The sequence below is a fragment of the Tympanuchus pallidicinctus genome, unplaced genomic scaffold (assembly GCF_026119805.1).
Source record: "Tympanuchus pallidicinctus isolate F22 unplaced genomic scaffold, pur_lepc_1.0 scaffold3, whole genome shotgun sequence".
NCBI classification, from domain to species: domain Eukaryota; kingdom Metazoa; phylum Chordata; class Aves; order Galliformes; family Phasianidae; genus Tympanuchus; species Tympanuchus pallidicinctus.
The window spans coordinates 20,925,843-20,946,652 of record NW_026294747.1 but is presented as its reverse complement, the minus strand read 5'-3'; the positions used below and the strand labels follow the sequence as shown (position 1 = coordinate 20,946,652).

The 20,810-nt window shown below is 43.2% G+C and overlaps 2 protein-coding genes across 2 annotated transcripts in view; both read right to left on the bottom strand.

Moving 5' to 3' along the window:
- ALKBH3 (alkB homolog 3, alpha-ketoglutarate dependent dioxygenase) lies at positions 1-17,327 on the bottom strand (the record flags this gene model as incomplete). The annotated part of the gene is made up of 8 exons (XM_052696029.1): positions 1-1,528; positions 2,049-2,147; positions 8,652-8,861; positions 12,050-12,138; positions 13,657-13,760; positions 14,337-14,384; positions 16,309-16,343; positions 17,193-17,327. Coding segments are annotated over 8 exons (813 nt in total), but the record flags the coding sequence as incomplete, so codon positions are not given.
- Positions 17,328-17,817: 490 nt separating this feature from the next.
- Positions 17,818-20,810, bottom strand: part of HSD17B12 (hydroxysteroid 17-beta dehydrogenase 12) — a 74,615-nt gene continuing 71,622 nt past the window's right edge. The window contains 2 exon segments of the mRNA XM_052692566.1: positions 17,818-19,640; positions 19,833-19,982. Coding sequence (XP_052548526.1) covers positions 19,536-19,640; positions 19,833-19,982 — 255 coding nt within the window. The 3' untranslated portion in view covers positions 17,818-19,535.

Sequence of the window (20,810 nt, the reverse complement as noted above, 5' to 3'; positions counted from 1 at the left end):
TTCTCTTGTAAACTGTTTTATTTTGGGGTAAACCTTTGTCTTCTCACAGCTCAGAGCAAATAAACTAAACCACAATTTGCCAACATCATAAACTGAAGCTGAGAAAGTAAGCAAAAAACTGGTTTTCCTCAGCACAGCCCTGCCATCAGTCACGCACCAGGGCTTCATTGAATTCAAACCAGTTGCCATTTCCATAGGCTGAAGTTTGGGGATTTAAAGGTTCCCAGTAGTCCCCACCTCCTACTCGTTCTAGCAGCATGACTACAGGTAACACAGTTGTGTAACACAGTAACACAAGCTACAAAGGTAGCTTGTCTGAGCTGACAGATGCTGAAATGTTACCTTTTCAGAATACCTGGAGAAGTCTGCAGAGCTCCTTGGTTAAGGGAAAACACTCTCTGTAAGAACTGCCAAAACTGGGCATGCATATGGGGTAATAAACAAAATGTCAGTTACCTGAACAAAATAAACATTAAAGGAAATGGCCGCCTGCTTCAATGCTTGTTCTCAGGAGGTGCATCACAGAGCCTAGAACTTAGGTTCAAATTGAAGGAATTAACATCAAATTGAAAATATATTTCTAAAAACATATTTCGGTATGAACTGGGATGAAAGAGGAGACATTATTAGATAACAAAGAAGGTTTTCTAACAACATTCATTCCTTTTAGAAGAATAAGCTATGTCTAAAGCTGTTTGGTAATTTAGGTAAAGAAGTTAACAAATGTGGCTGATACACAGAGAATTAAAGAGCTCAACAGCCTGTCCTGTAGGTCATTGACACCTTAACATTTGGGCATAACTGAATATTGACAATCTGACCACTCCTGTCAAGTAACAAACTTAAAGTACAGAAAATGTTGACTAAGAGAAGACAGACATCTTTCCAACACCAATTTACTCTTGAAAGAGGTTTTCTAACGTGTTACACAGCACTGAGTATTTACTCATGCTTGGGTCCTACTTGAAACAGAACATGAAGACACACCAAACCAATGTTCTAGGTCAGTACAGCAGGTTCCATTCAGCTGCAGCAAGAACCAGGCACACAGGGTACCTGGCTTAACATCGAGGTAAGCAATCGCCAGCTTACTGGTTCCTAACAACAGGTAGGCCAGGCAAACTCTGGTACAGCAATCTAGAGCCAATTCTGAGCTGCTGACTGCTCTGGTCGGTACCTCTCAGAGCTTCCATGTTAAGGATAATTATCCTTTTGCAAACCAAGTGTATGATTGAATATCACCCGAAAGCACACCACTTCTGAAAACAAAACAGCACAGCCTGCATAACACGTAACTTCTGATTGTCAAAGATATTCGTGACTTCAGTTCTCTTCCCCATCAGACATTTCTCAGAACTCCTTCCTGTAGGCTTCTTTTGAATCTGAGGCTCTTGATCTCCTGCGGTTCACATTCAACAATGCCCCAAGTGCCTCTTCACTTCCAAACTCCATCAGGTTCCGGATAAATGATCCTAAAAGTCAAGTTTATACGTGCGTCTCTGGAATGGTACTCCTTAGGTACTCGATGCTGTGAGCAGCATTATGGAAAAACAAACATCCATGAGTTTGTGCATCTAAAATACAGGTATTCAATGTAAAGAATTTTAATATTCTGTGATGGCTTTTTATTTACCTTTCTAAACATTCCAGTAAGACAAGATATCCACATTCTGACTACTGAGCCACTGGGAAAAAAAAAAGGTCTTTGCAGATTACTGTGGGTTGTTAAACTAAACTGCCATTCTTTTTTATGTATTCCAAATTCCTAAACTGATTGTACTCTTTCATCTGCAGGCTGTAACTTTCACTGAAGACCTGCAATGAACACCTACATGGTGAGACAGTTCTTATTATCACTTAGCAGCTGAGTAAAAACCCATAACTTTTTTTGGGGGGGTACTCTGAAATTCTGAAGTAATATTAGCACATACTGAAATATCTGTTCCAGTAGAAAACGTGTCTTCCACATCTTTACAGGAATGCCTTGCACATATTTAGAGAACTGCACTGGAAGTAAAGCGCAATAAGCAGTGCCAACGAATTCTTACCTGCCAGTCCTCCTGGGTAGCTCCTTCCATCATCAGCAGAGTCCCATGATCAAGTGGGATTTTTAGTCTCTCTACATAAGTATAGTCTCCATTCTCTTCCTAAAAAGAAACAGTGCACACTGAAGTAGATGAGTGCATTTGGCAGAAAACCAGACCTCCGTAGCAGAGCTTAAAAAACAGGGACATGGGAGGAAGAAAGGAAGCTTCTGCAGGATCAGGAAGTCTAACTAAACTTCTCTGCAACCATATTTCATAGAGAGTTCAGGAGCTGAGCATTTTAAGGATGAAAGAAAGCCATATTACATCTCACTGTCTGTACAACACAGTTCAACAACTGCTTCCTACATCCAGTGCAAAATCCTGGCTGTGACTCTTTTGGAGACATCCACACAAATTAAACAGTTCTGTGTGGAAACATTCTGCAACCATAATGGCAATGCCAATGGTTAAGTACTTCATCAAAAATGAACATCCTCCTTTTATTCTGAATTGGTCCCGTTTCTGATTCCAGACACTTGCTGGTACAGTGCTATCTGCTACATGAAGAGTTCTTTCCCATTACAAAAATCTTTTTCCTGTAGTAGTCTGTAAAACAAGTTCCTTAAAACTTCATTATCATTAAGCAAATCAGATTGCTAAACTAGAAGACATCCATCAAGCGCAAGACTTCTACTGAGCTCTCAGATGACATATGAGAGTTTTAAAGGATGAACACTTCAACTAAATGAAGCTGCACCACAGCCCTGGCCTGACACACATCATTCAGAACAGGAACTCCTCATTTCCAATTTTGCATCAGACCAACACATGGCCATTGGCACATGGCTCAGGGAAGCCAATTACACTAACGTACTTGTCTTGGTCAATCACCACAGTTACCCCCTCATGAAATCACACTGTGCCTGGCACCAACTGTCTCCCATGCCACATGGGCAGGTACAACACTCCATGTACTCTTCTAACATTTTCTGGTGTTAGCCTTCAACAGTTGCAAAAATCCGCTACAAACCTTAAGCAACTTCTATTCAGCATCTTGCCTACTTACCCCTGGCACTTTAATTACTCATCTGCATTAAAGTACTGAGTAGGAAAGACACCATTTTTCCCCCAGTACAGAATCTAAGTACACAGTTGGCACACTGAAGATGTCTGCTGCCAATTTAGAAAGCTGCTTAGGAAGAGTGGAAAGCAACTCTCTGAAATGAGGAATTCAGAGGTTTCAGACAGAAAATTGCTCTCAAAATACAGGGAGAGGGAGGGGAAAATTTGTACACTACTGCATCTCTGGAAGCAGAAACACGGGCTTTTTCCAAACAGATCACCAAATTAGTTTTTTCTTCATGCAAAAAAATCCTTGATTGAGGTAAACTCAAATCCCAGTAACAAAAAGCATCATCTGACATAACTGATTTTGCAACTTCCTGTTCATCCTAGGACTGGAAGTTAGGCTCAGTGTGACAGAACGTGGTTATTCACTACCTCTGGTGCAAGGGGCAGTGCTGGCTGGCAGCTCCATGTTTGTGCCTCTCTTGGTGATACCCGCAGGCCTGAGGCTATTCCAGCAGTTAGTTACGCTCATTAACCCTCCAACATCAGGGAGTGCTGAGGGCACTGAGAACCACTTGTAGTATTTTCTTTTTCAGAAGGACAACGTCCATTTGCAAAATATATTGCCGAGCTTCTGGAATTATTAGGCATTTATCTCACTCTATTAGAAGTACTGCACAATGCCATTTTTTTTTCTTAAACATCTGAGGAAACAAGGAAAGAATTTCATGAACAGATTTCATAAACATGACTGCTGATGAAAAGCAGTGAAATATCACTGCACGGCTGCTTTTTCATTTCACAGGATTGCACCATTTCGAAGGACAACAGTGGACTTATTTTTAACGTCTCTTGTCTGCTGATCATAATTAAAATTAATCTTTTAAGATTAAGATTCAGGAGAAAACATTCCTTTGGCTTAGAAAAACCAGTATGTAAAAGCGGCAATTACAAAATCAAAAAGGAAAGACAGAGAAAAGATCTGGAAGCCAGAGTGCTGGCTCCTGGACTTCTGCTTTTCCTATTATCTTGAGCATGATAATTATCCTTACAAACTTCAAATCTTTTATATTTCAGATTCCCATCCCCCCTTTTCAATTTCCTTCTCTACCACCAATTGTGGAAGCTCTATTTGTATCTCCACAACAAACTGGGCTCATCTGTGAGGGCTGCTCCAAAAGTAATGCCTCCCATATTATTTTGTTGGCCCATGATGTTCAGAGGCAGATTGCAGCAGAGGTTGAACCTTCCCACCAATATCCCATTACATGTGGTGCCGTGTGACAGATGGCAGCAGAGGGGCACTCTGACAGAATGACGTTGGACTTGAAAGTGCGTACGAAGCAAAGGTGTGCCACTGAATTCCTCCTTGTGGAAAACATGGCACCCATAGGCACTCACTGATGATTCCTGAACATTTCTGGAGACCAAACAGTGGATGCGAGCACAGTGAGGCAGCGCGTGGTGCATTTCGGCAGTAGTGACAGTGGGCCACCTCTGCTATTGCAGACCATTACGAGTGTTCATTGCTCATTGCTGGTGAAAATGCACAGCTAACGGTGGTGACGGTTGAAAAACAGTGTTTTGCAGCTGAGATTTTACTCTATCAAATAGCGTTGTTATGCTTTTTGTATCTGTGGTAGTTTCCTCAGAAACAAACAGAAAGCATTACTTTCAGAGCGCTCTATGCATCAATCATTTTGCATTTTTGCCTGTTTATTCTCACCACCTTGCTGACGTCCTCAATGCAGCTCTTTTGTGCATTCAATGAGAAAGAGTATCAGTGCTATTGCTGTTTCCTCATGTAATCCCCCTGCCCTCCTACACAGGACTATCTTTAAACTCCTGCTGCTGACCTCGCTTTCTGCAATTGCGGCAGCCTGAAGTTAATTGCCTCTTCCTCTCTGCTTGTCTATAGCTGCTCAAGCCCTGCCAATACCAGCAGAAAAAGGCACCTCCTCTACAGGTGCTGTTGCCCACAAGTCTCCTTCCTGCTAATCCCCTCATCCTAATCCAAGCCTTGGTTTCTACTGTGCTCCATGCACTCCCATGTCAGTCTTCAATGGCTGCAAGGACACCAAAGCTTATTTTTCTGCAGTTTACTGAAGTGGCTGACTTCCACTAGAACAGCTACACAAGGGCAGCAGGACCTTACCTTAGCGTTTCACCTGAAGGACAGACGTGAAGGTAGGATCTCAGAATGCCACCAACACTGTTACCTAACATGCACAGAACTCCCTGCAGTACCCAGCACCCCCCAGTTGCCATGGTTACCAAGGCCCCCAGCCGGCAGTGACTTAACCCAGGCCTCTGTGCCCTCAGCTGTGGGCACAGGGGGCTCCTGGAGCATCACGTACTGCCCTTTGGCTGAAACCTCTCACGGTTCCCACAAGGACCCCATCATGTGCCCTGGCACTGCCTGAATTGAGAAGTGATGAGCAACAGTGAAGCAGTCCAAACAAACAGAAAGGGCTGTAGAGAAACAACGCTTAAAAAACTCCAGTGGGTAAAGATAAACAGTGTCTGGCATTGTGTTAATTTCCATGAAAAGTCCCTGTAGCGACTCTAGTAAGACATTTGCTTCCAAAAAACAGATGAGGCTTTTCTCCTTCTACATGTGCTGGGCTGAAATCTGAGTAGGAATTATCTTCTGCTTACTCAGAGGGGAGGCGATGCGGATACAGGCAGGCTCTGCATGCCTCCCTGCACTCCTTCCCCACCTATTACATGGTGAGCACTTATTCATCCAGTACAGCAGGCACCAAAAAGGAAAAAAACAGAGGACTGGACCTTTTCTTAAGCTCACTCTGGAATCATTTTCAAATAGAAAATAATAACACCTGAAGCTAAATAGCTTCCCCCTTTCCTTCCACCCCACCTCAAAGGACATAAAGATTTCCTTTTGCGGCAGCTTCAGAGTGGCCTACGTAAACTCCATCAAATCTCTCTGATGCACATGTAAAAATCTCACACAAACATGCAATAACAGCAAATGCAAAACAACCAACTCAAACAGACACCAACATGACTTGTCTTCTCCATAGGTGATTTAGGGAAATAGGTTTTTCTTCTCTAATAAGTCCATTGATGTTTCAGGAGGAAATATGCTTGTACAGATGCACTCTAATACAAAGCAAAGTCTGCAAAGGCCCTGCTCTGTTGTTCCCCAATGGCAATACAAGGTGTTACTGACTTCTGGTACATGCTGTTTTGTACCCAGTACACAATCACACAACAGGCAATTGCTTTTTCCAGCATCTTTTTCCACATCCAGCATCACTTACCACAGCGAGATTCTACCACAGTACTTCTCACCCTGTATTTTCATTATGTCTTCCATCTCAGAATACTTAAAAGCACTTACTTGAACAAAGAGAAATGACGGCCTTTGAAATGCTAAGGTCAACATTACTAGAATGCTGGTCTCAAAGAGTTTTAACATGGGGAGGAAAAGGAATTACTTCCTCTTTGCCTCCCAAGAGGAGACTGCCTCCAGAAAACCTGATGCACAACTAATGGCAGATTTCAAGCCAGATAAGAGCCTGAAATGCCTGCAATGACTGCTAGTGCAGATTCACCCTTCCTTAGACTACATCCCTATTGACATAATTTGCTTTTGAACGAAGCAATGATCAAACTTCAATTGTCTGCGGTCAACTTTAACTTTCTCTTAATTAAAGTGAGAGTGCTACATTACAATAGAGCACAAAAATTATTTCTTTGCTGGTACAGCCTGAAAGGTGGTAATTTCTATCAGAGACTCTAGTAACTGCCACTTGGCAGAGCACCTCGTGCCATAGGATGCTCAGAAAATTGCAGGCTTTTGGAACGCACAAAGAATACGTAACATGACATATAATGCAAGTACAAATTCCCTTAGGCACAGGATATACAGCTAATAGCAGCATGTTCAAACATCACTCTGCATGTGGGCGTCTTACTTCAGAAACAGGTATGTCACAATTGCAAAAGGAATACTTCAGATATAACAAGAGTGAGCGAGCCAGAAAGAGCAGATCAGACACACTAAAGAAAAAAAATGAGGAGACCTGATGAGTACATATATGAAAAATGATCCAGCTCAGGAAAAAGAAAGGAAGAAGCTATCTATTACAGACCAAAGAAGCTGGTCAGTTAAGAATGGGATAGACTGAATTCCCCCTTTACTCATAGTGGATGTCTTTTGAACAAAAAGAAAATGAAACAATAGACATCTTGCCTAAGAACTGTGCCTAGTTTTTAAGCATAAATTGCAGAGTTTATACTGAAACCTAGGTGGCTTAGATTCTGATCCATTGAAAGGGAACACATGCAATCTAGAAACGAACTCAAGCACTATCTACAGCTTCCCAGAAGAATGAACTTGCCAGCTGACATTTTGTTAACATCACAGCATCTAAGACACTTCCTCATGCTATGCCCAGTGATACAATGCACTGGTTATGTGATCTCCTGCTCAAGGACCACTGGATTAAATTCCTTTCACACAATACGGGATTTACAAACTAGAGAATTGGTGAAAAACACAAGTTATTTAGTTTTCCAATTGAAATTGTGATCCATTCTGCTCAGCTGGGTGACCCACGAGAGGCAGATTTCAGTACCTCAGCGCACAGTTTTCTTACACATTGATCATCTCCACCTCTGCTTTCTGAACTAGTTTATTCAGAATTAATAATGACATAAGACCAAACTTCTTCCCTAAGATCCAAAGTGCCTCCCAGACTACGTACACACATATTTAAAAAATAATAATTACTCTAACCAAAGCTCACTGCAAGCATACTGCCGCATAAAAGAAGAAACACAAAAAAGACATCTGAAGCAAGATGCCCTAAAGTAAGGCTTGGGTTCTCAACAAAGGAATGTGTGATTCCTTTACTTCAATCAACACACATTGCAGAACTAGTGTGTGAAGCTGGCCTGTAACAAAGCATTTCATCTAGAAAAAGTATTCCTTACAGAATCAGCAACTAACCCCCGAGAGGATGTTCCACACATGCTTCCCATCCAAGTAATGATCCCTGTTTATTCTGTGAAGTGTGATACCAGAGTTTGGTATCTTAGGGGAAAGAAATGAGCAGTTCCTTCCTGCTGTTCTCTCTCTCTCAACCTGAACATACACAAGTCAGAATGCTAACAATGCAAAGGGGATTTTTACTTACAAGAGCAGCCAGAGCTACTCTGCATCCCATGCATACTATGAATTACACAACGCTTACAGGAGTTTAACAAAATGGTATCAAATCTATGGTTCGTTTACACAGTGAAAGCACCCTTCTAACATTACTGATGACAGGGAAAGGGAAAGGACCTGCTTGTGGCAAAGCAATAGCCAGGCTGCAATTACACTGCTGTGCATTATTTCAGAGCCATTCCATTCCCACCTTGAAATTGTCACATTCCACGCGATGGACCTTTTGCTTCCTATACTTATTCCACAGAACTTTATGAATGCGTTTTCACTAATTACTAACGTTACCAAATGTTTCTAGTTATTAAATTATATAAACAGAGGGAAAGCACTGAAGAAATGACACCGTTGAGTGTACTCACAGGGGAGGGTTTCTTCCTCATCTCAAAGATCCGGGTGGCACCAAAGCTGAGCGAGGCAATGACGGGATTTTTTCCCAGCGATGGCTCATCATCACTGTGCCAGTCCACACTGTCCTTCTCATTTCGGTACAGGTTGCAGAGAAGGGAGTTGAAGGTATGGCCAGTGAACTCCTCTATGTGCTCCTTTAGCATGGTCAGCACAGGATGCCACTGCAATCGGCACAGGGGAAGTAAGATAAATGCAACGAAAGCAGGCCGGCATTAGACACGAGAAGAAAACTACTCTTGGATAAGAAACAAAACACACTGCACTTTCACCACAATAAACTTGAAGCTGAACAAATACCTCTGCACAAACCTCACTGAAATTTTAGCAAACCTTTCTGCAAAACATGTTTATGTTACCCTATGGCTCAATACTAAATCAAAAATATGAAGCCAGTCTGCTTTTCACGCTGATGTTGGCAGCCGCCTCAATTAACTGAAAGGTGAGAAAGTCAACAGAGTAAAACCTGTTTGATCTGACCATAAGCAAACAGTAACAGCTCTGAACTAAAACAAAAGCTATACAACTTCTCCCATTCATACCTCTCTTTTTAAATTTTCTAAACCAGAACAGTTTAACATATGGGTCTGACAGCATCTGACTGACTTAAGCACTGCTAGACAAAAGGTGGACTTGGTGACTAAATGACACTCAGCTCCCCGCAGCTGACATGGAGCCAGAGACAACAGTTGGCCAAACACTGGCACAGCACAGCCTTCTGTTCCAGGTCTATTGGCACTGCTTGCTGAGCCCAGCTCATCTTCTCTTGGGGTTTTGACTTCAGCACTGTAACTTTTCAGTGGTTCACAAAAAGAGCATCACGGGCCCTGAATTCCAGCCTTTCCTTTGCTGATATGTTACTGTGTCCATAGCCTATGGCAGCTATGCACATTCCATTACAACTCAGCCCAGTGAATCATTACTCAATGTTATAAACTTACATCATGGCTTTCATCTGTCAGAGTGCTTTTAAGCACGATATAAGCTAAAAGAAAAAAAGGCTTAAAGCAATGTAGGCCAGAATCTTTGCCCATTACATAAGCAGATCAAGAGAGGACAAAGAACTGACTCCAAACCTCTGAGTGAACACTGGAAGGAAGAAGAACAGGCAGCAAGAATTAATTCCCAGTACCAACCTCAAATAAGCAGGTATGAACCCCCTTCCTTCCATGCTCCCCCACATTTGGGGGTTTTTAACCTATTGGCTACACTGCAGGAACCTTCAACATGTCATCTTTCTGTTTGGGGTTTTTCTAGCTAAGTCACCCCTACAGTCACTAAGCATCCTATGAATAATTAACTATACTTGAACATGGCTTGTAGCTATGAGACATAGGGAAATCAGTAGCAGATGTCAAAAATGCTACAGCTTGTACTTAGTTGGGTTGCCTGAAGGAAATCCACTGGATCTCAAGTACTGCAGTATGTGGTGAACATGCAATGCAATGACAGAATAAAGCAATGAGAATTATTGAAAGCACTTTTTAGTGACCCACTGCACCAGGTTCCTTCAATTCTTACCACAAAAGTGGTATGGGTGAAAATGTTATATAGTCAGTTTTACAGTTAAGTGGAAACTTCACTATAAACCAGCAGCTGTGGAAGTCATGCTATTATGGAACGTTACTGCTTCTCTAACTACATCTCTGCTTATAAAGAATTGTTCCCCAAATACCAAAATTCACTTCAGCACTAGCACTGCATCATACTTAGCAATGCTGCCATCACACTCATTCTTACCAAACAAAAAAGGAAGGCCACAAAACTAATTACTCCTATGGACCAAAAGATCAAGGCACGTAACTGGCTTTGGCCAAGCTGCATATCAAATTACATTTGCTTTTACTCAGGATATTTCTGTGCCATAAATGCTATTCTACAGGTAAGGGCAGTGCTACGTACACCATCCACAGCTTCTTCAGGCTGCAGGAACTTGCACCTACAAAGCTGAATAAGACGTCAGAGTGACCACGTGCAGTCTACCCACATATCTGTCCATGGCTTTTCCCATGGGCAGTTTCCAGACAGCGGCAGGGCTGGTTGCCACTTAAGTAAATTTGCTGGTGCAGGTCACTTTCCTTTTCACAGCAAAAAGGAGAATGATTCAGGGATCAAAGACTAGGTCAGCATGTATGACTTATTTGGTCTTTGCATCTCCGGGATAAAAAAAACTAATCAGTGTTCCACTGAGTGCTAATTCTCAGCTTCACATAAACGAGACTGAGACACTGAACTTCAGGACACATGGGCTCTATCTAAGCTCTAAGCAGCAACAGCTTCCACAACAGGCAACTCTGAAGTAGATTTAAATCATTAGCATACAACAGACTGATTTTGTTAATGCACTTCAAAGCCCTAAAGTCATTCTGCTTCTAGAAGAGTCCAATTAAAATAATACGCAGTGAGTAAGCAAAAAAAAGCCTGTTATCCCACCACAAATTCCACAGGCTTCCAATTATGGAATTTCTGAGACTACAAAATCTTCATAACTCATCTTGTTAAGTAACACTTTCCTGCCCTCAAACTGAGCTTTGCTGGGGAAATGTTCCCACCAACAGCAGTTCTGGGACTCGAGACACTTTTTGCATGCCATACAGCCTTCAACAGTCACAATTTATGGTTCAGAACACAACAGACTACTGTCTTGGAGCTGTGAAGCAAAGCAGTACCAAGAAACAAGCTGATAGGACAACATGCTGGAAGCCAGAGAGAGTAACCAAACAGGAACAAAGCATCAACATGTCACTTGGAAGGTTTCTGACCATTCCAAAATAGCATGGGAAGTTATGAACCATCTGAAGCTGCTGAGCAAGCACGTGATGCGCTGAATTTCATAACGTTCACACAGGAATCAACAACATGCCTACATTCTCATTTCAGCTGTATTGAATTGCATTGAATTGAAGTGTTTCTAAATGCAAATATTTCAGTATTCAGTTGATATTATCACGTCTTTACAGTAAAAAAACTCAGTATGACTGCATATGCTGTGAACTCAGTACGCTACATGCTACATGTATGCTACAGACTTCAACATTACGATGCGTAATCACACACAACAGTTAGGAGTTTTGTCCAAAGCTACATAGCAACCCAAATCCCAAACTTTGAACTAAACCAGAGAAATAATTCCCTTTTCCCAACTTTTAGTCACTCTATCATGTTTCTCTCAACCAGTCCACTCATAACACTTATTTTACATAGTTGTCCACATTCCACTACAGGCTGATCGCAAAGAAATTCTGGTATGTTCTAGATAAAAAGAAGACAGAAGAGATTGATTGACTCTCGGTCTCTGCAGTGTTTTTATTTTGCAGACAACAGTAAAAGGAAACTGTGCACAGATACATACATGTGGGTTTGGCTGCATTGTTATCCTGGAGTAAGTGTAGGGAAGTTCCCCATACCAGGAGGTAAGCCGTGGCTCCTCAAAAGATCCTTCTGAAAAAAGAAAAAGGAAGGCCTTCTCAGTTGCTCTATCACAGGCCTTGGAAATAGAAAGATGCAATTCTGCCACAGAAACTTCATCAAAAAGGAATGACCATCCACACTCCTTAAATTTAAAAGTCACCCCTTAGAAATCCCTGAGCCTTACATAATGAACCCAAGAGAAGGAGTATTACTCAAGAGCAGGCCTTGTGCTACATTTTCGATCCCATGCAAAAGGGATCATCTTGCAAAAATCTTGGAACCACATCAATTTTCTCATCCCTATGCCAGACAGGGCATATTAGATGGTAGGTAACAGCAGGACAAGGAGAAATGGTTTTAAGTTGACGGAGGGATTAGGTTGGATGTAAGAGGGAAGTTCTTTACAGAGAGAGTGGTGAGCTGCTGGAACAGCTGCCCAGAGAGGGGCTGTGGGTACCCCGTCCCTAGAGATGTTCAAGGCCAGGTTGGATGGGGCCCTGGGCAGCCTGGTTTGGTATTAAATGGGGAGGATGGTGGCCCTGCATGTGGCAGGGGGGTTGGAGATTCATGATTCTTGAGGTCCTTTCCAACCCTGCCCATTCTGTGGTTCTGTGAAATTAAAGGTAAAATTACACTGAAATTTCATTTATAATCATAGCTTGCTTTGGATTCTCCCAGTTCCAGTACCCAATACACTGACCTCAGCTGCAATGTATAACCACAGCAAAGCATGAAGTGGAAAGGACTGCCACATCAGTGGGATTTTACAGAAGCAGGAAGCAGCAAAGCTGGACAAGCTGTCACGTTTCTGTTAACTGCATATGCATTTCGTGGTGTAATATAAACACCAGGTATTTTCAGCTTCTGAAAAGACTACCTTGGTTGCTATTTCTCATGTTTGATAGGTGGCATTCTCCATTAAACAGTACCTTTATTACCAGCTAATAAACACACACGTTGAAGAAATTTTCCAGCCATATTCAGTAACTACTCCAATATATTCTTTTATATCCACTGCTGATTGGAAAGAGAAATCTAGATAGAACTAGTGCCCCTTAGTGAACAAATCCAGAATAGCAGACTCTTACTTACCGAGTACTGCCACCAAAAGTCAAAGACAAGGGAAAATAAATGTGCTCTTCTGGGATTTTAAGCGAAAGTGGAAAAAAATATAATTGGTAACAGAACACAAAGAACACAGTTTTTACATCATCACTGGGAGATGGTAAGAAGAAATGGAGCACAGACTTAAAAGGAAAAAAAGAACAGGAAAAAGAGCAGGAGACAGCACAGAAAAGAAAATCCTTTAGGGTTTTAAGATAGAAAGGCATCCTTACTTTCTCTTCAATTTGAAAAGATCTGATACAATTGTGCATAGGAACATGGTGATGTAGATCTGAAAAATAAGCAGCAGTACACCTCAGGTATGCACCGAAGACCTGGAAGGCAATGTGCAAAGGCAATACCTAAATGAAAAACAGGCAATGTGCGGATTTTGGTGCAGAAATGGTATGGAGATGATCTGAAAAGTCAAGCTACACACCTTACCCTGCCTGGTGTGAGTTCTCTGACCCCATGGTATGTCTTGGAGGAGTTGTTCAAACATCCAGTCTGCCTGTTCCGAATCAATGAAGCCAGGAACCAAATGAATCCTAAGGAAGAACATGTATAAGAAAACAAAGGAATAAAGGCTTCTATATATGCCTCGATAAAATATTCCAATTTACAGGATTCCCAAAGAAGGTAAGAATGCCTATAACACAAGCAGAGAAGTCAGCAAGAGCTCCTGCTGGATCTTCCTCTAACCAAATATGTCTAATTGTTTTTCAAATCTACAAAACATGATGACAATAAGCCACAGTCAGCCATGTGCTGAGCAAAGAACAGCATTCTTATCACACTCGATAAATTAGATATCTCCAATTATGGTACTGCCATCAACACACAGTAATTCCCCTTTATTCCCCATGTCCAGGAGCACTAGATGTCCTACGCAGCAGACGTTAGAGCTGCGTTCTTCTTTTTGGTGCTGCTCAGAACTACACGAATGCCTGCTGCTTGAGAAGCAAATTGCTTGCAGAGGTGCTCTGAGCAGATGAGCACAGAAGGGCAACGCGCGCCTCCTACAGCCGGAACTATGCAGGGACCAGACTGCAGAGAGCTGCCTCAACACCTCACGGTTCAACACAAGCACAGAACAGGTTTCTGAAGGTGTGTTCTCCACTCACCTAGAAACACCGGTTGGACCTTTGCTGAGCTCATACACACCGGGCTTGCTGGGGGTATAGAAAAGAAAGAGCCATCAGACCAGCCAGCAAGAAGAGATCTCACACCCAACAGCACAGACTGTAACTGCTGTAATCTTGTGCTAGGAGAGCCTTCTTCAAAAAACACCAAGAAGGTTTGTGTCGCTAAGGGAAGCAAAAGTGTTCTGAAGGGGTGATCAGAATGAGGCAGCAAAGGATGCAGCAGGAACAAATGAGTTTGTGCCTGCTTCCTGCTCCTCACTCCCACTCTTGTCCAGGCTCAATACACGGTTTTAGGGCTCTAGAGGCGAGTAAATGAGAGATCCCACCAGGAAATGAGACACCAACAGGACTGTACTCTGACCACTATCCTTACAGTTATGGCTACATCAAGAGCATGAGTTCAACTGTAGATGCAAAGTAAACAGGTATCAATCAGAAGACAGATACCATCGTCCTGCCAATAGCAAAGCATTCATCTGCCTGCAAGACACAGAGAAACCAAACCAAATGTATGGAAACAACTTTTTAACCACTGAAACAGGGAGTAGAGCAGTTCTTTCCTCTGTTGCAGGTGATACTACTGTGAAGTATTACTTACTGTCAAATGAGCTGCTTGTTTCTGCCTCTACCTCATTTTTCTACTAATCTAGCTCCATACTTTATATCCCTTTTTGCCTAAACATCCCATAAGTTAATCACTGTCCAGCACTGCTCCTCTGTCAAAACAGTTGACCAGCTCTCTCAATCATCACAACCTGTTTCACATCGTGCTGTATTCCAGAAAGTTGAAAAAACAGAATTCTGTGACCTCCTCTGTCCTGCACATACAATCAGAGCATAAACCTTACAATACTACCTACAGCACATTGTCTTAATGACAACAGCATCTCAGTTCTGATTCCTGTGTATTTCTTAATTTGTAAAAAATCAATCAACAAAAAAAACCAACAAATCAAAGGTCAGTGAATCATCTCTGCATGTTTTAACACACTGAATTTGCTTAGTACATAGAGGCTACGTTACTGCTACTAGCAAACAAACAAAACAAAAGAACATATGGTTGTAACATCATATTAAGATGGAAAGTTAAAACATGAGAATAACTGTTACAACGTCTAAGAGCTTCTGGGGAATTCAGTTGCTATTTCCACCAATATTTTTGTGAATCTTGACAAAAACACCTCTCTCAAGAAATAACTCTACTTAAGGGACTGTTCACTGCCACACCAGTAGTGTGAGGGCTTTGCAGAACATCTCATCTGAATTGTGTCTGCTCTGCATGGATACCCACCAAGCATCATACCTGAAGTGGATCCCTCAGCACATAAATGCTGGATCTGAACAGCTGGATCTGTAGCCTGCCTCACAGGAACTGCTCACTAAGAAAATTCTCTCACGATAAGCAAACTGAAGCAAATTTACTTTTGAAAGCCTTTAACTTCACCATGGACCACCACACCTTGCCACACTTCATAACAGTTCTACTCTGGGAAGATCCCCATTTTTACACAAAGGAAAAGTGACCCACACCACTTGAGAATCTAGCTTCACTATGACATTAGCACGTACTTTTTAAACCTTCAAAGGAAGTGCTGCTTGAGTTGCCATGCCAGCTACATACCTACATACCAGCACATCATTTCCAGCACGGTTTACCTGGCAGTTTTCTAGGAAAACGTACACTGTTAACCAAAGCAGACGTGTTAGTGGTTCTTATTCAAGAATCCCCTACTGTTTCATTCTATATGAAAGCTGCAGTAACTACTAAGACAGATATGAATTCTCCTAACTCTTGCCTCAGCTCCGGACAAAAAGGTTCACATTTCATACTGAAATCTCTTTCAAAGGTATGAATGTTATAAGTGGAAAAGGAATGCCTTTTGAGCAAACTCCCCCCGTTGAGCAGGGCAGAAAAGCTGCAGAAGGGCCGTTAAGTCTGCTGCATACTCACTCTATCACGCCTGCCTCTGGAACTCTGCGTTCTACCTGAAAGGTAATCAGACAACACAGGGTGAGTACCAAACGTTCACATACCTGACACACCTCAGCCAAACAAAGCCCACTGCCACTTGTGGTGACTCTACATAGATGAACACCGTAGCGCCGATGAGAAAAACACCACTGCACAGCTGCTAAGCTGCAATATAACCTCTCCCCTCCAAACCCTCACATGCAGCCAACCTTCCAGACTGATTTTAACAACCAAACGCCCCTTGAAAGGACACCCATTAATGAATTATTTGGATCACTGCAATACTGAATTTCAATTTAAAACATTTTAGCCTTACATTCTGAAGTAAATTTTAGCTTTACATTCAGAAGTAAAACTACAGAGCAAGGAGAGGAGAAACAAACAAATCTCAGCCACAGTGAACGAGCACAACATAAGGCAGATCAGACCATAGGAGTCAGCGGCTTAAAAGGCACCGTGGGATGGCCGTTCTTAAAGGCCAGTTGTTTAATCCAGCCTAGATGAGCATTCTGGCCGCCCCGGGGATGAATGCTTCTCTTCCCCGAGCTCAGTGCTGAGACACGAGGTGGTTCTGACAGCGAGAAGCAGCACACAGCACCACGGAGGAGCCAGGGCTCTGCCTGAAAGACCCTCCGAGAGCACCTCCAAACGGCTTCGCGGTGTCTCTGTCTAGACTGAAGCCAAACGGATGAGCCACACGATTTCAAACTCTGCTTGGTAAACATCTCTGGACGTTCAGCTCAGCTCAGCTTCTCATTTGTTTTCAAACGTCAGACCGCAATCTCAAAGCCCGCAGTTTTTCGGTTTATTGTGGAAAGTTTCAGAAAGCTTGGCTATAAACCGCTTCGCTTTTACGCTTTTACCTCTGACGGCTTTTCAAAGACAAACTGCTTCTGAGAGCGGAGCCGATCTCTCCTCCCCCACGCCTGCCCGCCACCTGCGCTGGAACGGCTGCCGGCCTCGGGCGCCTTCGGTGCTGCGGCAAAGGGCAAAACAAATCACGTGAAACTGCGCTCCAACGCACGGAAAGCGCAGTGCTTCTCCTCGCGGGCGCTCGCGGAGAACTCCGTTGGGCACCGGAAGAAGGGAGCCCTGCCGAAGAGCGGCTCCGGTGCTCGGCACCCAGCGCGGCCGCCGCCCCCGGCTCCGCCCGCCGGCCCCAGCCGCCGCCCCGCCTTGCCTGCCAGCCGCCCCGCCGCCCCTCCGGCCCAGGCGCCCTGCACGCGGGCCTGCCGCCTCCTCTCCGCCATGGCGCCGCCGGCCCGGCCCGACCCCTCCCCGGGCTCCTCCCCGAGCCGCTCCTCTGCCGGGCGGCGAGCTGAGCCGCGTGGCCGAGCTCCTGTCCCCCTCTGGTGGCTGCAGCGGAGCCTGCAGGGCTGCGGCTCGGCGCAGGGGGGCCGGCCGGGGACGTAACTGAGTAGCTCCAGCTAAGGGCTCATCGCGCTGCTTCAGTGACCGGTTTTAAGAAGGAAACCGACACGCCAAAGATTCAGAGTGAATGTCATTTTATTTGTTTGGCCAAGTGAAAACACACACAGATCAGTTAGTCCAATGCTTCCATGTCACCTCCAGGCTTACAGAACTGGCACCAGTCTCTCCATTGCTGCTCCAAAAAAGTATAATGAAGAAAACTACGGGGCAGGATCTTCAGCTCAGATCTGAGCAGCACCATTGCATCGGTATTCAGGTTTTCTTCACTGTACAGGAATGTCAGCCCCACATCGTGTCTCAGTGCAACACTTCAAAACCAGAGCTTGGAACTGTTCCTCAGGGACCAAAACCAACCTGCAGCCACTCACCACTGAAAACACTGGTACCACTTGCCATTCAATCTGGCTTGGAAGTTCTGGTGCATTTCACACAGAAAGGAATGATAGGAACCACATCGTTAGAGATCAGGTAATAGACAACAGCAGTGCAGACCTCTCGTGTACTCTGACCCATCTCAGAGCTTCTATAGAACAAATCAAGTACATTGAAAACAGAAAAGTTCCACGTTTAAAGAAGTTTACTGGTTCTCGTTTGTAAGTCAGGAATCACATTCTGAATGGCCTCACCAAAAGACGGACTGACGTACTGCAGAAAGAATGTAGCCATCAGTGCTAAAGGAAAGTAACATATTTCAAGCTCTGCTTTTGAAGTGCCAGTGGTCTCTTACATAGCAACTAGCAAGTAACAGGTAACTCGACATTTAGCCACGCTGGGCTATCATCCTCTATTACAGACAGCAGGCACTGAACTTGTAAAAACTTTACAAATCAAAGCTACATACAACAGAAGAGTTGACTTCATATTCAAGAAGCAAGAATTTAAATACTTACTGAAATGTTATTTTATGTATATATCTGTAGATGAGCAATCACACTCGTTTGGGTTTGCTGGGGGTTTTTGGCTCACTTCCCTCAAATTCATAACCAAAAGTCACACTGAACCCTTGAAGTTCACATAAATGACTGCTCAGGTTTTGGTGCAAGAATCCATTTCAAGACAGTACCAATCCATGAGCAGACTTCTGAAAACATCACGTTAAGGACCATTTTGTGGTCATCCTTCCCAAGTGGTGATCCTTTCTAAGTTACACAGAAGTCTGAAGTGGAGGTACTCTTGTTTTACAGAGAGATGACTTCAACATAGCCCGACTCTGTCCCCCCCTGCCCATGGCGTCCCAGTTCCTTTGACTGGGCCATGTGGCAAGGGAGCACTTGCTAGCTGGCTGACAATGATGAATCCTTGCAAGTATCCTAAACCCAAGCTGGGAAAAGTTACACTCTGAACAGAACCAGGCTTCCTTTTCAAAGAAATACACTTCCTTCCCACACATCCCTACCTCTGAATATGCCAGAGAACTACTATTGTTCTGCCCATCACCCACAGTCATAAGACTCAGATGTGATGGATGCTATATGACCAAGCTGTTCTTCAGCAGTGCAGTGTCTGATCAAGTCCGTTTAAGTATTTCTTAAAGCACAGCGTAATTTTAGTCCAAAACACCTCCCAACTCAATAAAACTATAAACAGATAAAGCCTATTTTGAAATCAGTATTAGAAGTCAAGAATTTGTCTGTATTCTCTAAACAATACAGTTTTGCTTATTAGAAAGCACACTTACAACTGCAGTTGTTTAAAACATTAGGTCTACACAGTGCTGAGGTGCAGGCATGGAACCTGCAGGAGTTCCAGGCTTCTGAGATCTAGCTGCTTGCTATTTACTTCTCCTTCAGCTTCTTCAGAAAACGAGCCCGTATTTGTTTGTTTGTTTTCATGACTAAACTCTTGGCAGCAGGTGTAGGTAGCATCGAGAAGATCCAGGCCTACAAATCAAAGGAGAAAAGGCCCAGTTTTTACAGGCTGTACAAGGCTAAATCAACACCAGTACTTGTAAACGTTACAAAATTATGATTACAAGTTAAATGAAATCCATTTTTGTTCTTTACTATTCTAAACTGCTCTTCTATCAGGCAGATAGAACATATCAGATCCTTGTGCCTCCCGAGGTAACTTACCATGATGGCATGGGGCAGGCACCCGTTGGTCTGGGACTGCAGGCCTACTGTGCCTATGGCAGCTCGCACGAAAGTTTCAGGACTGGGCTTAGTGAAGGTTGGCTTGCGGATTTTGGACAGTTTTGTTGCCACGTAATATGGGAGAACACTCTGCAAGTAGGAAAGATCACAATAGGCACAGAGCACTTTCAAATTAACTTACAGATTCGATAAGGAACACAAATCACTAGCAATCAGGTAACCTACACACTGAATTTTGAAACACACTAGCTTAAACTAGACTTCTTTTTAATTCTGATTACAGCATCCCAGTGTACAGTACTAACATTTTCCATCAGCTAGCCTGTGACACACCTCATAATGGGCCCACAAGCCATGCTTTTCACATGCTTACTTTCAACTTCTCAACCTTGGCCTCTGAAGTAGTCAGAATGCCACAAACTAAAGCTGTTAAACCAGATATTGATATCTCAGAGATCTCGCAATCTTACAAACATTGGAACCTTACCAGCACTTTGAGAAGGATATCTGAAGATAAGCACAGTCCTACAGCTATACCAATGATTCAGTACCTGCATTTGCCACAGTTTGCCATAACAGTGAGCACCATGAGTTGCAAACCTTTATAGCAGGTATCTGAAAAGCATCCTTCCCCTTCTGCTACCCTAGTAGATCTCAGAATAAGAACATAATCTCTAAACTCAGTGTACTTGGGCAAGTTACACTCCAGAAACTTGTGTCAAAATACTTAGTCTTTAAAAGAACAGTGCCCATCTGATCTCAGAAACATCACCTTCCCCAGCTCTGAAGAGTGTAACGTGAGTGAAAGGAACAACTACAAGCCTCAGTAGATCTGAAACCATAGCTTTTATATATAGGAATATATATAGGAATATATATAGGAATATATATAGGAATTCGACCACCACAAAGAGGAAGCAGTACTATGCTAGCAGCTAAAAGAAAGTGTGCCTCTCT